Here is a 21,731-nt window from a genome sequence, read left to right on the forward strand (position 1 = left end):
TATAGTTGCAGCCCTACTCGAGTGGTACTCAGAGTGGTACTGAACATTTCTAACATATTAAACTTAGCAATGATGTTGTCATGTGCTGTAACGATGATGGTGCAGTTGCTTTTACTGTGTTCTCTAAATTTGGGGGGAAATGACTAGAACTACAATCCTGATAGATTGATGTTGTGTGTGTGTGTATTTATAGGTGGGTACTCGGCGGTACATGGCTCCAGAGGTGTTGGAAGGAGCCATAAATTTCCAGCGAGACTCCTTCCTGAGGATCGATATGTATGCTGCAGGACTTGTGCTGTGGGAACTGGCATCCCGCTGCACTGCTGCCGACGGTAACACACACTGTCTCTCTCTCTCACACACACACACACACACACACACACATATATCAAAAGTCCATGTGCTGGCCCTTCAGCCTAACGCTGACTCTGTATGTGAATTTCTTGCTTATCATACAGAACATGATCCCCACTGACCTGCCCTGCCCTTCACACCACAAAACGCACACACACACACACACACACACACACACACACACACACGAGGTTGACTGTCTGACTGTGTTTGCTTAGGTCCAGTGGATGAGTATGCGTTGCCGTTTGAGGAGGAGGTGGGTCAACATCCCTCGTTAGAGGACATGCAGGAAGTCGTCGTACACAAGAAACTCAGACCCACTTTAAGAGAATACTGGCAGAAACATGCGGTAAGAAAGAGAGAGAGGCGCACACACACACATTAAGTCAAAAACTTAGCTGCAGCCATAACAGTAGTTATTGTAGCATGCAAGTATAATAATAATAATAATAATAATAATAATAATATACTGACATTTGTTAGCATGAAACATGTAAATAAATGGGGGGCGGAGGGGATGTATAAAAATGTTATTTTATATAATAAGTTTGTGCATATATTTATGGTAGCAAATGTTAAATAGGTTAATAATACATTATATTTTATGCATTTATGACTTACGAACTTTTGCAAAAAAAAATCCCATATAATTATTGATCTCAAGCTCACGAACAAGCTAATCCGTGAACGTTAAACATGCGAATGTGAAACATAGAGTTGCAGTGATGCCATGGTTTAGAATGAACCCTTGTTTATCTATGCATTTGCTTGCTATTAGTTACATAGAGATATAGAGAGCACGATATATAGAGATGTAGAATTGGGGGGAAAAAATAATCAAACAATTGCAAATAACGGGGGTGATGCAAGAACCATAACTATAATCCTGACGATTTTGGAACGTTGGCCTAGGGAGCAAAAATATCCATGCTGTCCATGCTCTCTCTTGCTGCCCTGTCAATCACAGTGAGACTAGCCAATCACGGGTATTTGTGAGCTCATGTATGTGGAAGAGGGCAGATAGCACTTTCCTATGACTGTGTTAGACTCTAAGGATACGGCTCATTTCAAAAACAGTGTGAAATTGAACACAGCTGATTAGTATAATTGCTTATAAAGTGATGTATCATTGTGTGTGTGTGTGTGTGTGTGTGTGTGTGTGTGTGTGTGTGTGTGTTGAGCAGGGCCTGGCCACGCTGTGCGAGACCATAGAGGAGTGCTGGGATCACGAAGCCGAGGCTCGCCTCTCGGCCGGCTGCGTGGAGGAGCGCATCATCACTATGCAGCGACAGACCAACCTCATCGCCCCTGACGACATCCTCACCGTCGTCACTATGGTGACCAACCTGGACTACCCGCCCAAAGAGTCCAGCCTATGATGCAGCACCTCATCAGCCAATCAGACTGCATAGGCGGGATAAGGTAGAGCACAGGGTGCTACCAGCATCTCCTGCTTCGGGTGCGCGTGCGTGCGTATGTGTGTGTGTATGTGTGTGCGCGCGCGCACACACGAGGACACACAAGCGTGTGAGACAGTTTAATCCTTACGGACTCCTGGAGGGAAAGAAAAGACTTGAAAACTGATCACACACAAACACACACATATAAGGACCTTCAGATGGGAGGCTCAAGAAAGGAAGTCGCCGTTTGCACCAAAAGTGTTCTTTTTCCACAAGCGGGAAACTTCCTGATTTTTTTTTCCTTTTTCTTTTTTTAAACAAGAGTGAAGACTTTTAACAAAAAAATACAGTTTGGTTTTAGTATGAAAAGGGCAACACTCATATAAACTGCAGTTGCTTTTTTTCCTCCTCCTGCAAGTTCTTATGAATCATTATTGTAACACCAATAAGAAAGTGCTTCTGAATGTCCAGTACTACTGTTCTCTCTCTCACACACACACATACACACTAAACATGTCATACACAGCCATACACACGAGTCTCGGGGCACCTCACCTCGTGTTCCCATGAACAAAAGCAACGTTTCACGTTCTATGCAACAAGTGACATTTGAATTGAGATTTTCGCCAATTTATGCAAATTAGTTAAGGCAACAAATGAACATGATTGGCGTTCATCAATTTCTCTGTCCTATAGTGCGAGTCAGAGTAAGGAATTAGGAATGGACGTTTTGTTTTAGACTTAAAGGTACACACCAACTATTTTGCCCATCATTAGCTGAAGCGAAATATTTTGAAATTCAAAACGTCAACTAAATACACACTCTCTCTCCAAAGCTACACCCCCAAGCTCCAGTGAGGTGTTGAGGGGTTCCTGTACTGATGCCTTCTGGGAAATCCTAATTATGTCCCATATTTAAATTTCACTAGACCTCCCCCACACACACACAAACACACACACACACTCACATGCAACATTTCTGCCTTTCCATATTGCCTTTATTTCTTTGTCTGATGAGTTCATAATATTTTTTGGATGGATTGTGGGTAAGATCTGTGCCCCATTGTGTTTTAAAGTCTCAAGGATGGAGTGATGGAGTCACTTTGCAATGTGTATTTAACACTATTTGTATTAGATTTTCTCTTCCATCACCCCTGTTTTCAAAAGGTAATATTAATTTATCTTTATCTCTCTCTCTCTCTCTCTCACACACACACACACACACACACACACACACACACACACACACACACACACCCACACCCCATGCAGCTCAGCTGCTCTGGTTTTCATGATACACCTCAGGTAACCTCTTGGTATTTCTCCTCCTCTCTCTTCTGTTCATTCTGGTGCCATTGAAACAATAATCTGGCTCTCATGATTTATTTTTCATTTTCTATACACACACACACACACACACACACACACACACACACACACAAGGGTTGTGCGTATTTCTTATGGCACTAAACCTTTCGTTCTCTCTCTCTCTCTCTCTCTGTACATATGGAAACACAACATCAGTATTCAGGGATCCAGCACTATGCGTTTGTAAGATTACAGCTCTTATGCAATCATGCCAGCTGCAACAGCAACTTCTGTAACTGTAGCATTTCTTTGAAACACTGGCTGCTTTTCGGTTATTTATTTTCATGCTACAGTGGGTGCCAATACTTAAAAACGTATACTAAATACATACACAACTGATCTCCACATGATCAACATGCAGAAACACTAAACCAGACACACACACACACACACACACTTCTGTTTCTCATCACACTATGTACGGTATTGCAGAGGAAAGGGGTGCTCTAGTGCTATTGCGTCATGTGTATGTATGTATGTGATTTTGTAACCTGTTTGAGGAGCAACAGGAGTGTATAGTTGTTATCGTGCTGTGAAATTACAGAAAACACATCAGCTGCGCAGGCTGCTCATCAGTGGGCCGGGTGTGTGTGTGTTTGTAGGGGCGGAGATAAGCTCTAAACGTATAACACTTTCATCTTCAGCCAAGCCTGCTTGTCTTTATTGACCGTGGCCGAGCGTCGCAGGCCTGCTGAAGCTGCACATAGCTGTAAATACAGTGTGAATGTTGTATGTTGTAGATTACCAGTATAGCATGAAGTTGTTTTATTTTTAAAGGTAATCACGAGGCAAAAAATAGTCCTTTTAAAGAAAAAAAAAAAAAAAATTTACCTATTCAATAGTGAGATGTTACAGTTTTATATATAACTAGATTTGGGTCGTATTAATTTATGTCAAGCCCTGAAAATGTCACTTAAACAAACCCCGCTGTGAATCATGGGGTTTACTACTAAGTTTATATTTTTTGCTTTGGTTTTATATATATATATATATATATATATATATATATATATATATATATATATATATATATATATATATATATATATATTTTCTCAACACAAATGAAAGGTCGTGCTTTGCAGACTGAACTGAAAACGTGGACTACACACAAAACTACGCTAGACAGGACGTGAGCTAATATGTTACTGTGTGTAGTGCACTAGGGTTGCACAATGTGGACAAACAGAATATTAAGCATAACAGTCTAGGATTGGCATTTAAAGGTGCAGTTTGTAATGATTTAAAGTGTTTCTAGACCTGAAATAATCATTTTCGGTTTTTATGTTCTAGCTGGAGCTCGGAAATTCCGAAGTTACAAGTTACGCAGTGTTACCTCTGCCTCCAGTGAGCTCTGAGCTGTTTAGCTCTGCCCTTTTCATTTTTCTCAAAATGCAAGCCACAAGGCATGCGTGGTTCAGAGGTGCCAACATTTCTAACAAGAAAATTCCTCGATAAATCTGGCAAACAGGAAACAGAAACGGATTTTACCACAAAAACGAAATGTGCAGCAGTAAGAAAACAACTTTTTTTTTTCTTTTACAAGCCAAAGAGACCACAGCCCTACCTTTGTGTTTTTTTTATTGGGTCGAAAGACCGATGCTCATAAATTCACAAGTTCACCTAGATAACTTCAATGTGAAGCACCGCTACCAGACACAAATTCATCTTTCACATCTCGCCTCCTTTCCTCTTCAGTGAATTGGCTTTTCCACCAGGTCAGTTGCAGGGAGAAAAAGAGGAAGGCTTGATGATGTTTTCATTGCAATTGTAATTCACCTTCCAGACAGCAGAGGGCACTAACATGACAAACTGCTCCTTTAACTTGACTGATTTTAACAAAACACTTACAGAACGTTTCTGTGCTCAGAATTCTCACCAGACACGATATAGTTTGTGGTTCTAGCGCTTATATGCAATTCCCAATAATTTTTTTTTTTTAAAAAAACAGTATATTGTGCAGCCCTATAGTGCAGTATATGATCATTATTTTTGGATTGTCTCCGTAATCCATCCATGTGATCCAGGCTCATGTGAGGAATTGGTGAAGAAAGCAACAAATCTGATCCTTGGTTAGAATTGTTTGAGATCAGATTATGAGCTCTGCCACGGGATTAGCCAGCAGTGTTTTTATTTTCTAAACCCAAACGCATTACCTCTGTGACGGAGCCTGTCTCTCTCGTGCGCGCTCTCTGTGTGTGTCTCTCTCTCTCTCTCTCTCTCTCTCTCTCTCTCTCTCTCTCTCTCTCTCTCTGTCGCACGGCAGAGTCTCAGCTTCTGATCTGGGAACAGGCCTTGAAGGAGTGCTTGTTAAATACTGTACAGCTGAAATGTATGCTCTTCCCTTCAATAAAGTGACTGCTCTGTTCGACCGGCTGCTCATGTCCTGTTTGTGCTCATCCTTGCTTTCCATATGGCTCTGAAAAACAGTGCGGTGTGCGTGTGAGAGAGAGAGAGAGAGAGAGAATCTGTTTCTAGACCTGAATTGGACCTGGATCTGATTGGTCACTTTAATATAGTAATATAGTCTCCGTGTTTTTGTTAGAACGAGCAGATTAATATAAACCTGTGATTGGTCTTGCATCTGCAATGTTATCACATCTGCTGTTCTAGAAAATGAGTCAATCCTTCTGACCAATCAGAATTGAGAATTCCTCAGCACTCTGATATAAGTTGTTGTTTTATTTGTTTGGTTTTTTTCTCCACCTGCTTGGAAACTTTTTGGTAAACTAAAACAACATTTAACACACATGAAAAATGAAGTGTGTTGGTCCTGGGCCGAAAACCCACGCACTGTTTGTTGTTTATTTTTGTACTTCCTGTAAAGCAGCCTGGTCTTAGGGGACACACTGCACTGTGTGTGAGATACACCCCGCCATTGCTGCAGCTCCAAACCATGATAAACACACTGGCATTTATGAGCAGTTACACAATAATAAAGCTATAAATGTTTTAATAATGCATCCTGATATATCAGTTCACCCACATACAGAGGAAAAGGGTGAGCACACAAGGTAGTAGAGAAAGGAAATGTCAAATTCATTGGGACGGAAACAATTATTTTGAATAAGATATTTTGATATTCGCTTGCTTTTTTGTGTAATCATTACAGACCATCTTTCAAACTCCACACAGTCTTCATTCTGTTGTTAAGGGTATGTAATCTTTGGCACTCAGGAAAGGTGTACCTAATAAACTGACTATTTGCAATGAATGTAACGTTAAGCGGGACTAATCAACCCGCTCGTTAAGACATTGCATTAGGAAAACTTGCTTAAATTCTCAATTCCGATTGGTTGTACTTTTCAATATTCTAGATAGTGATGACTGACTGTTCTAATGCATTATCGTTTCTATAGCAACAGCAAAAAGAAGGTTCATCCTAGCGGACGCTGAACGTCATTTAAACAATGAAAACCGTATAAACGTACGCTTCTGGGCCGGATTCACAAAACGTTCTTAAGAATAAAATTCTTCTTACCTGCCGTCTTCTCAACTAAAAAAAAAAAAAAAAAAAAGTTTTTATAATCTTTTTTCTTAAGATTGTTCCTAGGACAAAACTTGAGAAAAATTCAGAGTGTTCTTAAAAAATCATAAATGAATAACTTCCTAACTGCCAACTTGTCATTAGATCCCTAAAGGGTACATTTTATATTACATGTATTGTTGTTTCAAATATTAAACATTACAAAGTTATAAAACTTGCAACATGTAATAAATACTGTATATATGTAGTACAATATTTTACTTCAATAAAGTAGTATACTTGGCTTATTGGCTTCCACGTTCCAGCCAGTAAATCCTCCTACGATGGTTAATGTCGAATCTCACGGTTTGAATAAATGATCAGGAGCTGACTGCTACTTAAAGAAAAGGACAATACGTTGCTGCGTTTCAAACTCGGCAGCGCTGAATTTATTACGCCGACTGTATTACACTGCTGTCGTTTTATTCTTAAGAAAATATATGTTTGAGAACAACTTAAGAATTTTTAAGAGTTCTTACGAACATCTTAGAATTTATCTTAAGAGCTTTCATATCTTCTTTCTTTTTTTTAAAGAAGATTTTCGTGAGTTCGGCCCCGGGTGAAGCATCTTACATAAACGGCAAAAATGTTTATTACGTACCTCGAACGTTGTTCGAGGGGTTTCTTTGTGGTTTCTAGGTTATGTGACGAACGAACCGTGTTTTTCAGAGAGAGAGAGAAACAGGCTGGTGATGGAAGGACTATAGCATCTATAATGTAAGTGAACTTGTTTTGCACCATTAAACTTAGCTATAAAATTGATTTTCAAAAATGTCTTTAATTAATAAAAAATGCTAGGTTAATTGCTGTGGTATAAGAGGAGTAAAACCCTTCAGCGCATGCCGTTACATCTTCAGGGTGGTAAGAGTAACACATCTTCGTCGCAGCACCCCGTTGTTGATTGATTATTTTCCTATAACGGCACGTCTCAGAGTTTTATTTCTTACTTGTAGTTTAGTAGGATATAAAAGTGGTTCGGGTCTTTAATAGCTGTGGTTTTGTGTGAGTGAGAGTGAGTGCGAGAGCGGTTTGATAGCTTTAAAGATTTCGAGCTGTGTGTGTAACATGAGCCTCTTCTCCCTGTGCAGAGTGGCTATTTTATCCCCCTGGTCAATTCTCTCTCCCTCCCTCGCCTGTGGATCAGGACACCAGAAGAAGCAGCAGCAGGAACAAACAAATGACATTGTCCCTATTCAGGGCCGACCATTAGCTCAGTCCGGAGCGTTTAAGGTAATCCAAACCGGCACATTAAAACCCGCCGGCCTCTTTTTAGCCGTACACATTACACTACTCGCCAAACACTGATAGACCACTTAACGGTACACAAGGGAGACGAGGAGAAGACCGAAGCAGAGGAAGAGATCTCGCACTGCTGCTGGACAGAAAACAGATATCACGGGTTTCTTGTATTGCTTCACGATCGTTAACATGATAAAGCTTACATAAAGAAACCTGCCAGGCCTTTTGAATGTACATTTAGTGAATCCTCGAGGTGTACGAGTGATGAGAGAGAGAATTCTCTCTTCACTTGTACTGAGAAATGCATGAGTGCACTTCAGTCTCTTTGGTCAACAATCATACACCATGTCTGTGTATTCTATGTGATAATCTTTGTATATCTAAGTTTGCCGTCACATTTGAACAGGTTAGATATGTTTAGAAATGGTCTGCACTTATATAGCGCTTTTATCCAAAGTGCTTTACAGTGTGTCTCATTCACCCATTCACACACACACACACACACACCAATGGTGGCAGAGCCGCCACGCAAGGCGCTAACTTGCCCTCGGGAGCAACTTGGGGTTCAGTGTCTTGCCCAAGGACACTTCGGCATGTGGAGTCATGTGGGCCAGGAATCGAACCTCCAACCCTACGATTAGTGGACAACCCGCTCTACCACCTGAGCCACAGGTATAGCAAGATATAGCAAGCTGTGAAAGGAGATACCGCAGGCTGGGTTTTTTTTACACTACACAGTTTAGATAAGGGACTGCATTAAGGTTTTGAAGCACTCTCAAGTGTGAGGAGCCACTCCTTTGTGGGCATCCCGGAAGCAAGTGTTATCGTTTGCGTTATAGCAGGGTCATTCTCTCACCAGCCTCTTATGAAGTTTATCAGACCAAAACGTAGCGTGTTGTGTTACAGACAAACCGCTTCATTGGAACACTGGAGACTCCTTCCTCATGGAAAGCTACACCGTATCACCGGCTACACGCGCCCAAGTCGTGCTGTTATAGTAAATCGATCAGAATTTGAGAATTCAGTAGCACTGTGGTATAACGATGTTTATTTCAGTTTACACAGATTTCGAAAAAATACCTGGTATGACTGAGGAACCTTATTAACCCTGGACTGACGAGCACATCAAGAAAAGTGAGAGAACCTATGACAGCTATAACGATAAATCTCCTATTGGTCACTTTGTAGGTTTCTGATGTGTCCATCAGTGAGCAGATGTTATTCGGATGGTGGAACTGATCAGAAGCGGACACAGAATGTACTAGAAGTCGGTTTGGACAAATTGTGCCTGGAGATAGATGCGCTATAGTCTCAGTGGGGGAAGGGGGGCATGGTATCTTAGTGGTTGGCATGTTTGCCTTGCACCTCCAGGGGTGGGGGTTGGAATGCAGCCTCCGCACTGTGTGCACGGAATCTGCATGTTCTTCCTGTGCTTCAGGGGTTTCTTCCGGGTACGCCGGTTTCCTCCCCCAGTTCAAAGACATGCGTTGTAGGCTGACTGACGTTTCTAAATTGTCCGTAGTGTGTGAATGGATGTGCGATGGATTGGCACCCTGTTCAGGTTGTCCCCTTGAGTTCCCTGGGATAAGCGCCAGGCTCCCCGTGACCCTGTGTAGGATAAGCAGTCCATACCAAATGGATGGATCTCTGTGCATCGCCAGAGGCCCAAATTTTTGACGAATAAAATGTACATTAATTACACACAGTGTTTAAAACCCCAACAATGATGATACACCTCAGACTTGTCCCTTTCCACCGATGGACAGGACAGATGATGGAATACAGTCAGTAATTTTATACCTACAAGCGAGGTGTCTCTAATAATAAAGCAATTTATTTTAAGACTTAAAATACTAAGCAAGCAGGAAACTTTGTCCTTCAGCTTTGCTTTCTTTATTGTCTATCACGTTAACATTTTCCAAGCACTTTCCTTTTTCTTATTGTGATTTTTATTAGCAGCAAATGCACTTCTTCCTCTGACGTACTTCGCTTGTTTTTCCCCCTGCCAGTTTTCACACACACAGTGAGAAACACCAGCAACTCTGCTGAAGTGTTCACACACTTTAAGGCTTTTTTTATATACCTGATTAACAGACTCCGTGAGCTCACTGTAACAGCAGGTGCTTGAAGTCTTTAAGATGAGTGAGATATACGTGTACAAAAAAAAAAAAAAAACCAACAAGTTTAAGTCCATGATGTTTCCACCACAGGACGAGCATCACCCGAAGGCGGAGACGGCCCACTGTTTGACATCGGTGGGGCATTGTGGGTATCTCTGCAAAGCCTCCATGACTTGCGTGTGATCCAGCATGAGACGCACGAGCTGGTACTCCCTCTGCACTTTACACATTCCGCCATCCACCGGCCGGATCAACTCCAGCTGCAGCAAGTGCTCGAAAGCCTACAGTACGCAACACACACACACACACACACAAAATTAAACTGTATTATCTGTAATGATGCTATAATTATCACATCAGCTAAATCACGGTTCTCATTCTCACCACATAAAGCGCTGCTGAACTGCACAGCTGTGTGTTTTCTCTGCTCGAACACACCTGATTCAACCTGATAATTAACTGATCAGCTGATTCACGTGCGCTGGAGCTTAGGTGGTGTGTTTCAGCGCACGTGCTCAGATACAAACCCAGAGCTAAAGCAAGCAATGTGCCGAGTGTGTAACGTTCTCAGAATTTAATTCATGCTTCTGGTCTAAGTGGATCAGGTGCGGAAGTGTTTCTAGGATCGACACTGATCAAGGGTAGAGGATGATTAACACACTGTACGTGAGCGGAAAAAAAATAATAAATCACGTTAACATGTGATCTTCAGCGACATCCAGAACATACTGTAGTTTATTAAGCTTCTTTCATCGGCACGGTCTATTTTCGTCTTCGTTAACGGTGTCGTACGTTACCCACGATGCCGTTTGACTACCTGCTGACAGTGGTGCCAGTGGTATTTAGCCCTCGTGTCATCTCTATGTAAAGAGAGCGATGCCGGCTCTCAAACCTCCTCATCTGTACACTGCTCAACCAGATCAGCTTCCAAAGCCTTCATGTTAATACCTCCATCAGTGCCATCACGCTTGTACATTACGAGAGGGACACGAAAATACAGCAACAGCCTGCAAATTAACACCAAAATCATTCAATATTTCAGTACAAACGTTCTACATAATGTGTTTCAGGTTAGAGTTGGACTTCTCGAACGGTCCACCTATAATACAGAACAACAAGGTAGGTGTATGTATTAAAGTGCTCACATGTGCAGTGTTTAAAAGCACCGCACACACACCAACAGCAGTGTCACTGTAGTGATAATGATCACCAGCTTCTCGTCTCTTTAAGCGAGCCTACTCGTTTTCTTTCCTTGTTTCGTAGCAGCGCTGACTGAGGAATCAAGCACTAGCATATTTAGCGAATGGGGTGTTCTTGCTTACTTACTGAAACGTCATTTTAAAACGATTTATCTGCATGTACACAAACCCTATTACAGTCTCAGTTAACCTCAGCTTCAGCCTAATCAAGATCCTCCTCATCATCGGTCTCATACGATAGTGTGTTCTTAATTAAGACATGTTTTAAGCACAAATACATTGAATTATGTATGTGTGGTTCTTATTATTGGATCATTTGTTGCAAGAATTATTTATGTTTATTTTTTTTTAAAGAAGTGTTGAAGATTTTTATACCGTGTGCTTACATCACTAAAAAATAAATAAAGGCATTCGCTTTGTAAGCACTGGTGTATGCATGCACAAGCCTGGCAGAAGGCGGAGGTTGAAGTATGAATCCTGTGAGTATTGGTGTTTGCATTTTCACTGGAATTTAATTTTTTAGCGTACTCAATTGGTCAGTATTAAGTTTGACTTTTTCGGATCAATGTTTGTGTTTGCACGGCTCTCAGGACTGTATGCTGGTGTGACTTGTGGCCAAAAAGCTGACTAAATGATGACTGATGACTAAAGCTTCCTCTGTGTGTATGTAAACACCACCTACAAACTTGTCTATTTTTGTTATTATATGTATACGTGTTATATTTCTCTATTTAATTTTTCTCTCACTCTTCATACTTGGTAAAATCCTGATTGTCCTGTTCAGAGTTCTCCACTAGATGGCAGCAGAGCTGTGGGGGCTGGGTTTTTTTTTGTTGTTATTGTTTTTTAGCTGTTAACTCCAAGAGGTCCATCAATCAAAAAAATATTGTTGTTTTTGTTTTTTACAAGCTTTTTCATTTACATTGCTGTCCTGACATGGAAAAGAAAATAGCAATATCGGTTTTTAACTACGTGCACCCTGTGGAGCCTTAAACGTCATAAACCACAGGAAAGCGCTATTAGTTGCATGAGAATGCGAGTGAGTGAATGTTTATAGCTGCTATAATGTAACTGATAAGAATTAACCTCTTTTTCAGACGTTCCACAACATTTAGTGTAACTAAAAATTGATTTAAAAAAAAAAAAAAAAAAAAAAAAGTAAAACTTCTGATTCATTAATATATACAGTGTAATACTATATCATTTATAAATGACAAAAATGATGTGGGGAAAATTGCTGTGGTATGAGAGGAATAAAGCACTTCGGAGCATGCTGTTATAAGGAAATAATCGACGTCGGGCCGCATTACAGCAGCCTGTTGTTGATTAATTATCTATAACGGCTCGTGCGTAGGCGTTTTATTCCTTACGTAATAAAGCTGCTTACAAGTCATTACGTTGGTTATCATCAATATTTTAAAAACAAGGCAGGTAATGGAATATAAAGTCACGTGATAATCACTGGATCATTTGTCCATCCGGTCGTTTTAAGGAAGGATTGATACTGTAAAGACAATGAGATTTGTTGCATGATGAGTTCAGACTAAGTTTAGAGTCTCACCTTAAACACCACTGGCTTCTCAAAGTTATGGATGGAGTGAGACTTCCTCTGAAGGAATTTCTTAAACTCTGTGGAGAAACGACGAGACAAAATATTATTCCAGGCACTTTTCATATATATCTATGCAGCTTTCAAATATATATATGTACATAACGTGTGTACAATCAGCTGTGGTCAATGGTCAATACGTAATTTGGAAGCGTCTTATTTTATAAACTGCTCGTTTTCCTTTCCTCGCTCCTTCCTCTGACGATGCGAGGAACGAAAACGACGGCAGGAGTCGTCGAGGACTTTACGCCAGATGAAGCGTCACATTAAAGTGACTTCACTTCTGGATGAAGATCACGTGCTGGGTGTAACGAATCCGTCCCTGGTCTACAACTTTCGTATCCACATTTGAATAGATTATTTGAACAGATTTGTACTCGTTGTTTATTATCCAAGTAAGGTCGCTTTGTATTTGTGCTTCTTCTTAGTGTATGCTAGAGACGATGAGTGATACCGTTGTGAACCATTTGGAAGTTAAACGGCTCTCCTTCGTAGGTATCATTCAAATGCTTCATGGCGATAATCAAACACAACTCCAGGACGGACAGACCTGAGCAAAGAAAATGCAAAGAGGTGAGGTCAGGTGAAGGTTTTTCTGTGTTAAATCATCTATTTATGCAACTACACCTTTTCAAAAATGTCTGACAGGCACTTCTAATAATATTTCACGCTGTATTTGTATGTGAACGGTGAGGAGTTGTTCAGCTGTTTGCGCCACCAGTAGGTTTGTGGTTAGTTTAGTTTTAGTCTTAAGCTTGATGCTCTCACCATGCAGGATGTTGCCTTTTGAGTCAGCCGAGCTCATTCGACTGGCCTCCAGTAGGTCTACAGCTCTTAGAATCGGGTTTGAGACAGAAACACGGCTCACTGCCAGCAACTGAGAAAACACACACACACACACACACACACACACACACACACACACACACACCGAGTCAGGATCTACTGCTTTAGGAAATGAACAGAAAGAACACATTGGTGCTGATCATCATCTTTTATTAAGCTCTTCTCACCAGCAGTGAGTGTAAGGAGCGGAAATCTTTACAGGAGTTATAATGTTTCTGTAAAATCTCATCCACTGACTTGTCCTCACACAGTTTCTGAGAGAGAGACAGAGAGAGAGAGAGAGAGAGAGAGAGAGAGAGAGAATTACCACTCAGTTTTAGTTAAACATCCGTAAGCCATCAGCAGTGATCAATAAGAGATTCACTTAAAGGATTCAGAGCTGTTTCAATGAGACAAACTGTGAGGAAAGATATTGCACAGTTCAATTCTAACTTAATGGAAAATAATAAAGAAGTAAATAAATAATGTATTAGCTCCTTTACTGGGGCTGAAAGGCCACACCTTCTTCATTAAGAGACCAAGAAAAATTCATTTCACTCGTATTTAAACAATACACTAATACTAAAAAGATGCACATCTGCGATCAATAATCAACTGTTCAACACAATGTTTATGCTCCTCTTCCTTTTTTTTTTTTAATTCATTCTAATAGAAAAACTTCATTTATATGACATCATTTACTCACTGCTTTGTTCGTCACTTTTTGTACGTTCTCCTATCGATCCCTTTTAATCTTTCTCCTCATGCACCGCTTTGTTCTTCTCCCTACTCGCATGATAACGAGTGGGCGTGTCTTAAAAGCCTACGCGGTATCTGGATAATCGTTGTGCTCGACGATTATGGTCGTGTTACAGCCCACGACGATGATTAGAATTGGATAATTATAAAACTCCCTGCTCGTCATCGTAAGCGGTGAGGAAGACGGGGGTATGAAAAGGCATATGAAGCTACAATCGAGAAAACGCCAAAAGCGAGAAGCTGGCAGGTTGTAAACGCAGGAGTTGTGAGTGAGACGGAAAACAGATCAATAGGATGAGAAATCTAAATAAGCGTGCAACAATATAGGAAGACAGGAAAAGGTTTATTTATTTATTTATTTATTTATTTTAAAATCATGTCAATGAAGGCGTCTCCAGTGTTCGATGTTAACACGATTAAGAAGCTGCATTTTGGTCTTAGCTTTAAAAAAGAGGCGCTGATGAGGGAACGGCTTGCTGCTCGAGCGCAAGTCATAAAGAAACTTGTTTTGCAGACGTTCCCCAGCATTAAAAGTAACTATATGTTATGACATGTCATTCTTCCAAAATAAAAGTTGTAATCACTGGCAAACTCCTGTAGTATAAGAGGAATAAAACATGCTGTTAATGTCGCATCATATTCCTATAGGAGCACACCTCCGAGTGTTTTATTCCTAAGCTTAGCGACTGTTAGGTCGCATGATACCAGTGTGACACTTCAGTTCAGTTTGTGGCGTCGTGTGTTGTACCGAAATGCCGAGGTTCCACTCCTGAGAGAACTTGCTGTCGGGGAAGCCGTCTTGCAGCGTGAGCTCGGACCGAAAAGCGTCTCGATACTGATGGAAACTCAGAGAACTCAACAGGTGAATCTGTCTGTGGGAAAACCGAGACTTCACACGCTTTTCTAAGAGCTCAAGCACGTCCTGTTATAAAGAAAGAAACACATACAGAGCTATTACGAACATGATCTGAAATTGTTTTGCCCAGAGAATGAAGGTATACACTGTGTGTGTGTGTGTGTGTGTGTGTGTGTGTGTGTATACACACACCAGTCTGCAGGTGAGGCCCACCACAGCTACAGGAGCCTGAGCAGACTGAGAAACATCGAGCAGGTTATACAGGAGGGTCTGGTTCTTATGATGTGCAAACAGATCAAACTCTTCCAGAATGAAGAGCACCGGCCGACTGCTGCTTTTATCACCTACACAAAGACCGACAGAGACGAATCTGTTAGAACTTACAGGAACATCAGCGGTCTTTGATTCATACATTAATTTATTTTACCCTAATTCAGTCACTCCCGAGTTTCTCTCACGCTCGCTTCTTTCAAACCATGTGAAGCTGCCACTCTTTTAGAAGAATCCCAACTGATATATATATATATTATATATATATATATATATATATATATATATATATATATATATATATATATATATATGTCTCGCCTGTGATTGGACGGTGTATCTTTTGATAAACTGAGTAAACAGAAATGCTAACCTGTCCATCCAGACAGCAAGGAGGGGAAAAAAATGCTCTCTTGGACTGCTGATCATGAATGACTCTTATTATGTTCACCGTCTCTCTCCTCGGAACTGATTAGTGTTTCGATGGGTTCATTTACTATTGTAGTTAAAGGAAATTTACTAACAGTATCAAAACCCACTTGATGGTGTTTGCTCTTTTGATTTTTTTTACTTAATCATGCGCAACCGCCAGACATCCTGCAAGTTACCTAAACACCTAGATACCAAGCTAGTGCTATCAATTAAATTATCTCTCTCTCTACTTTCAGTCATAGCAGCACTAGTGAATCATGAGCATCTAAGAGCTCGTGTATGTAGAAGGCGGCAGACGGCGCTGGTTTCATGTGTCTCAGAGAAAGCACATGGTAGCTGATGAGTGATATATATATATATATATATATATATATATATATATATCTATATATATATATATATATATTATTTTGGTAAGAGCCATTTGTACTCAACCCACTCTCCTTATTGAACAAGTGATGAGCAAGTGAACATTAAAAACTGGTGCAGAGTTATAATGTAAGAAAATCAGAGGACCAACCCTTCTTCAGAGCATCCAGCAGAAAGACCAGATTCTCGGCGAAGCTGCCCTGCAAAACAAAGCACGGTCTTTGAATAAGCCGTTAAATAAGACGCATCGTGGAGGTGTCGAAAATCCAGCGATGCTGAAACACACTCACAAAGACTTTGTCTCCTACGACGTTCTCCAGCTGAAGCTGGCGTGTAATCTCTCTCAGAGCGATCCGGTCGTCTGTCTGCAGCAGACCTGCACGAGGCGCACAGTTTAATAGGGTTAACGAAGCCGTGACTAAACCGACGGCGTCTTTTAAACACGCGCTGCGGCATCGATTCATCACCCACCGCTCAGGTGAACCTGCAGAACGTTCTTCTTCGCCTCCTGCAACTCCAGCAACTCTCTGAGAGCACAACGTAGCAGCTACACACACAAATAAACACTCAGGTTAGTATAAAGTAGCGGTGTGAATCTCAATACCATGTCGAGTTTGTGCAATAACGGTAGCACACAAACCTACTCGTACCATCGTTTTGCCAGATCCACGTGGACCGACGATAAGCACAGAGTTACTCTCACCATGAACCGCTGTCCTCCTCAACAGCTCCAACAGGTGCCTAACACACACACACACACACACATGCATGCTCACAGGACTGTAGCCTTAGTAGAAAGCTGATTTGAAGAGAGTATTCTGTTGTAAAAACCCACTTGTACTGTGATTCCAGGCCCACTGGTTTATCCGGAAGCCTCTGGTGACAGAAGCGCTCCCTCAGTACTCTCTGGACCTGCAGACATAAGAGGATCAAAACGAATCATCACAGTGCAGATGGTCGCGGATATAACTTTAAAAACAATGTTGTACAGCATACTCCAGCAATTCCTCTATAAACATTTATATATTTTGAGAAATATCTATTTAATTATCTCTAGCCTCGATCCTACAAGAAATGCATAATCATAATAATAATCATAATAATACAAGGTATAACACCTTCATACATCGCTGAATGACTAATCAACTACATATTAAACGTAAAAAAAATAATAATAATAAAAAGTGTGATGAAGCAGCTTTGTTTTTATGCCTCGATGATCTGGAGCACGTTCTCCATGCTCCGTCCATCACTGATTAAAAATAGATACATAAAGCAACTAAAAACATTTCTTCACTTTAACCTTCAAGCTTTATCTTTTATTATTGGCCTTACTTTTACTGCCATGTTTCCTTTACATTACTTTTATATAATTATGTATATTATACATGTACTGTTAGATAACTTATTCTATATTTATAACATTTCTATTTCCTGTTTTGTTTGACAGCCTATTGCTTCTTTTTCTTTATCATCATCTGATATTTACAGTGGTGCTTGAAAGTTTGTGAACCCTTTAGAATTTTCTACATTCCTACATAAACATGACCAAAAACATCATCAGATTTTCACACAAGTCCTAAAAGTAGATAAAGAGAACACAATTTAAAAAATGAGAAATTTATTATACTTGGTCATTTATTTATTGAGGAAAATATTCCAATATTACATATCTGTGAGTGGCAAAAGTATATGAACAACTAGGATTAGCAGTTAATTTGAAGGTGAAATTAGAGTAAGGTGAAATTAGAGTCAGGTGTTTTCAATCAATGGGTGTCATAGTCAGGTGTGAGTGAGAGCCCTGCTTTATTTAAAGAACAGGGATCTATCAAAGTCTGATCTTCACAACACATTTGTGGAAGTGTATCATGGCACGAACAAGAGATTTCTGATGACCTCAGAAAAAGAGTTGTTGATGCTCATCAGGCTGGAAAAGGTTACAAAACCATCTCTAAAGATTTTGGACTTCACCAATCCACAGTCAGACAGATTGTGTACAAATGAAGGAAATTTAAGTCCACTGTTACCCTCCCCAGGAGTGATCAACCAACAAAGATCACTCCAAAAGCAAGACATGTAATAGTCCACGAGGTCACAAAGGATCCCTGGGTAATTTCTAAGCAACTAAAGTCCTCTCACATTGGCTAATATTAATGTTCATGACTCCACCGTCAGGAGAACACTGAACAACAATGCTGTGCATTGCAGGATTGCAAGGAGAAAACCACTGCTCTCCAAAACATACATTGCTGCCCCTCTGCAGTTTGCTAAAGATCACGTGGACATGCCAGAAAGCTGTTGGAGAAATGTTTTGTGGATGGATGAGACCAAAATAGGTCTTTATGGTTTAAATGAGAAAGGTTATGTTTGGAGAAAGGAAAACACTGCTTTCCAGCATAAAAACCTTATCCAATCTGTGAAACATGGTGGTGGTAGTGTCATGGTTTGGTCCTGTTTTGCTGCATCTTGTCATCATTGATGGAACAATGAATTCTGAAGTATACCAGCGAATTCAAAAGGAAAATATCAGGACATCTGTCCATGAACTGAATTTCAAGAGAAAGTAGGTCATGCAGCAAGACAATGATGCTAAGCACACACATTGTTCTACCAAAGAATGGTTAAAAAGGAATAAAGAATAAATGTTTTGGAATGGCCAAGTCAAAGTCCTGACCTTAATCCAATAGAAATGTTGTGGAGGAACCTGGAGCAAGCAGTTGATGTGAGGAAATCCATCATCATCCCAGAGTTGAAGCTGTTCTGTACTGAGGAATGGGCTACAATTCCTCCAAGGCGATGTGCAGGACTGATCAACAGTTACCAGATACATTTAGTTGCAGTTATTGCTGCATAACGGGGTCACACCAGATACTGAAAGCACAGGTTCACATACTTTTCCTCTCACAGAAATGTAATATTGGCTGAGGTTGATCTTAAGAATTAGTAGTGAGTAATGAATGACCTTTTTTTTGGAAGTAACTTACCCAAAACTCAGTATGTTTACATGGACAACAATAATCTGATATCAACCTGATTAAGACAATACTCTGATTAAGAAACTAGCATGTAAACAACGTTTATTGATGACCTTAATCTGGCTAAAGTCATACTCGAAGTAAACACAAATCGAATTAAGTCATGTGGAGTATTCCTGTTTTAATCGCATTATCGAAGTGCATTACAGACATGTACACACCTTAATCACACTATTAATATCGTGTGGGAGTTTTCACCGCATTTTGCGACAGGACGCGTACACACACGACAGTGATCAACCGTTTTACGGCAAACGAGAGAGCACGGCTGTGTCCGAAACCGCGTACTAACCTACTATATAGTAGGGGAAATACATGTAGATGTGGTTTAGGACGCAGCCCACGGCTTCAAGCAGTCGTCTATTTGCACGTACAGCATGACAAATAATTAACTGCACTTGAAGCTTTTGTAAAATTAAAAATTAAACACCCAAAACTGTATATGGTATCATAACGAAGACAAACTGTATATTGATACATGAAATTCTGGAGGGAACGTCAGACGGCGTGACGCAGTGATGTAATGACGTGTGCCGTTAATCGAACTATGTTCTATAACATGTAAAACGGGAACATGAAAGGAATATTCTAAAAGCAACTCATGTAAATACCTTAATCACAATATCGTTTTATTCAGAATAAGGTCAGTAATTAGATTACTGCTGTCAATGTAAACGAACTCACTGACGTTCCCTACAGAATTTCACATAACATACAGTTGGTCTTCGTTATGGTACCCTAATACAGTTTCAGGTGTTTCATTTTTAATTTTACGAAACCTTCAAGTACAGGTAATTATTTGTCATGCTATACGTGCAAACAGACGACTGCTTGAAGCCGTGGGTTGTGTCCCAAACCGCGGGCTGTGTCCCAAACCGCATACTTACCCACTATATAGTATACATGTATTTCTCCTACTATATAGTAGGTAAGTACGCGGTTTCAGACGCAGCGTCGCGCTCCTGTTTGCTATAAAACGGTTGCGCACTGCTGTGTGTGTATGTGTCCTGTCGCAAAATGCGGTGAAAACTCCCACACGATGTTAATAGTGTGATTAAGGTGTGTACATGTCTGTAATACACCTCGATAATACAACTAAAACGAGAATACTCCACATGTCTTAATTCAATTTGTGTTTACTTCGAGTGTGACTTTAGTCGGATTAAGGTCATCAATAATCGCTGTTTACATGCTAGTTTCTTAATCACAGTATCGTCTTAATATCGGATTATTCTATATAAACATACTGACTGTCTCTGTGTGTAAATATACCTTTTAATCAGGTTTGCAACCTCTTCTTTGTTTTTCTCACATTGTTTGATGCAGAATACACTCATTTCCTTTTTGGTTGATAATTTTGTAGGAAAGAGGTAAGTGTTGCTTTTTTATTATTATTATTTGTTTGTTTTTATCCAGAATGTATAAGGGAGGGAAAACTTTCGCACGCAGCTGTATAGACTATCCGAGAAAAGATGGCAGAGTGATCACTTTAATACACCCTAATGTTTTCCAGTAGCATGAGGATATCCAGTGTAAGACACTGCCTGCATTGTGTTTATACAGGTACAGCAGCACTAACCTGTGACACACATTCTCCCACAGCCACGTGCTTTTCCATGGACTTCCGTTTACTCATGATGCTGCAAAAGAAAATAAAGGAAGCTCAGGCACCACACGACCAAACAAAACCTATTTAAACACACACACACGATATTTGTTGATTAGTTTTCAGTTTTCCAAAAGAGCTGGAGAGATTTAGCAGCACTGACTGCAGCATATCACATCATATCACATCAGAGCGCGCGCGACCCAGTGCTGAGCTAGCTGCTTAGCTAAGCACAGATTATCCCAAATCCTACAACATTCACTTACTGTTAGCTTCAGGATTTTTTAAACCGAAACGAAATGTCCCGGTGGTGAACTTTAATGACATAAATGCCACCCGGTGCTGAAGGCTCGTAGCCTAAACGCGGCCGGAAGACAGAGTCGCGTCATAGAGATGCACTTCCGGTTTGACTGGGCTTGAGAGGAGGTCATCAAAAGTACACGCTGTAGTAAAACACAAGAGATACATTTTAGGGACATTTTTCATCATAAATAACACTGTTTATTAGTTATACTAAAATATATAATACATTATTTTAAAACAAACGTACAAAAAATCATCACAGAATATAGACTTTTTAGTCAGTGACCCGTTGTACTGTAATTTATATATATATATATATAATTTATATATATATATATAATTTATATATATATATATAAATTATATATATATATATATATATATATATATATATATATATATATATATATATACACGTTTCACAAAACTCCCTCAGTATAGGTTTATTTTACCAACAATCT

At 40.1% G+C, this 21,731-nt stretch overlaps 2 protein-coding genes and 1 long non-coding RNA gene across 6 annotated transcripts in view; 2 read left to right on the forward strand and 1 right to left on the reverse strand.

Moving 5' to 3' along the window:
- LOC128615392 (activin receptor type-2A) overlaps positions 1 to 4,075 on the forward strand; it is a 50,002-nt gene extending 45,927 nt beyond the window's left edge. For all 3 annotated transcript variants that reach the window (XM_053637439.1, XM_053637440.1, XM_053637441.1), the window contains 3 exons: positions 194 to 332; positions 573 to 703; positions 1,539 to 4,075. In XM_053637439.1, coding sequence (XP_053493414.1) covers positions 194 to 332; positions 573 to 703; positions 1,539 to 1,733 — 465 coding nt within the window. In that variant the 3' untranslated portion in view covers positions 1,734 to 4,075. The remainder of the gene's footprint in view (positions 1 to 193; positions 333 to 572; positions 704 to 1,538) is intronic.
- A 4,843-nt stretch (positions 4,076 to 8,918) lies between these two features.
- On the reverse strand, positions 8,919 to 21,354 carry orc4 (origin recognition complex, subunit 4). The gene is made up of 14 exons (XM_053638407.1): positions 21,234 to 21,354; positions 20,941 to 21,001; positions 17,162 to 17,238; positions 16,977 to 17,067; positions 16,798 to 16,873; positions 16,617 to 16,702; positions 16,478 to 16,526; positions 15,448 to 15,599; positions 15,148 to 15,321; positions 13,829 to 13,915; positions 13,584 to 13,692; positions 13,270 to 13,365; positions 12,768 to 12,835; positions 8,919 to 10,288 (listed from the first exon to the last, which is right to left on the reverse strand). Exons 2-14 carry the CDS (start codon positions 20,995 to 20,997, stop codon positions 10,106 to 10,108), a joined length of 1,305 nt encoding a protein of 434 aa, XP_053494382.1. The 5' UTR covers positions 20,998 to 21,001; positions 21,234 to 21,354; the 3' UTR covers positions 8,919 to 10,105.
- Positions 10,221 to 15,512, forward strand: LOC128615981 (uncharacterized). 2 transcript variants are annotated; one of them, XR_008387326.1, is made up of 4 exons: positions 10,221 to 10,293; positions 11,078 to 11,126; positions 11,561 to 13,388; positions 15,451 to 15,512. It is a non-coding gene; the product is annotated as an uncharacterized LOC128615981 (long non-coding RNA). The 2 variants fall into 2 exon arrangements; XR_008387327.1 differs by having other exon boundaries at positions 10,240 to 10,293; positions 11,078 to 13,388.
- Positions 21,355 to 21,731: the final 377 nt, after the last annotated feature.

The sequence above is a fragment of the Ictalurus furcatus genome, chromosome 12 (genome assembly GCF_023375685.1).
Source record: "Ictalurus furcatus strain D&B chromosome 12, Billie_1.0, whole genome shotgun sequence".
In the NCBI taxonomy this organism is placed as follows: Eukaryota; Metazoa; Chordata; class Actinopteri; order Siluriformes; family Ictaluridae; genus Ictalurus; species Ictalurus furcatus.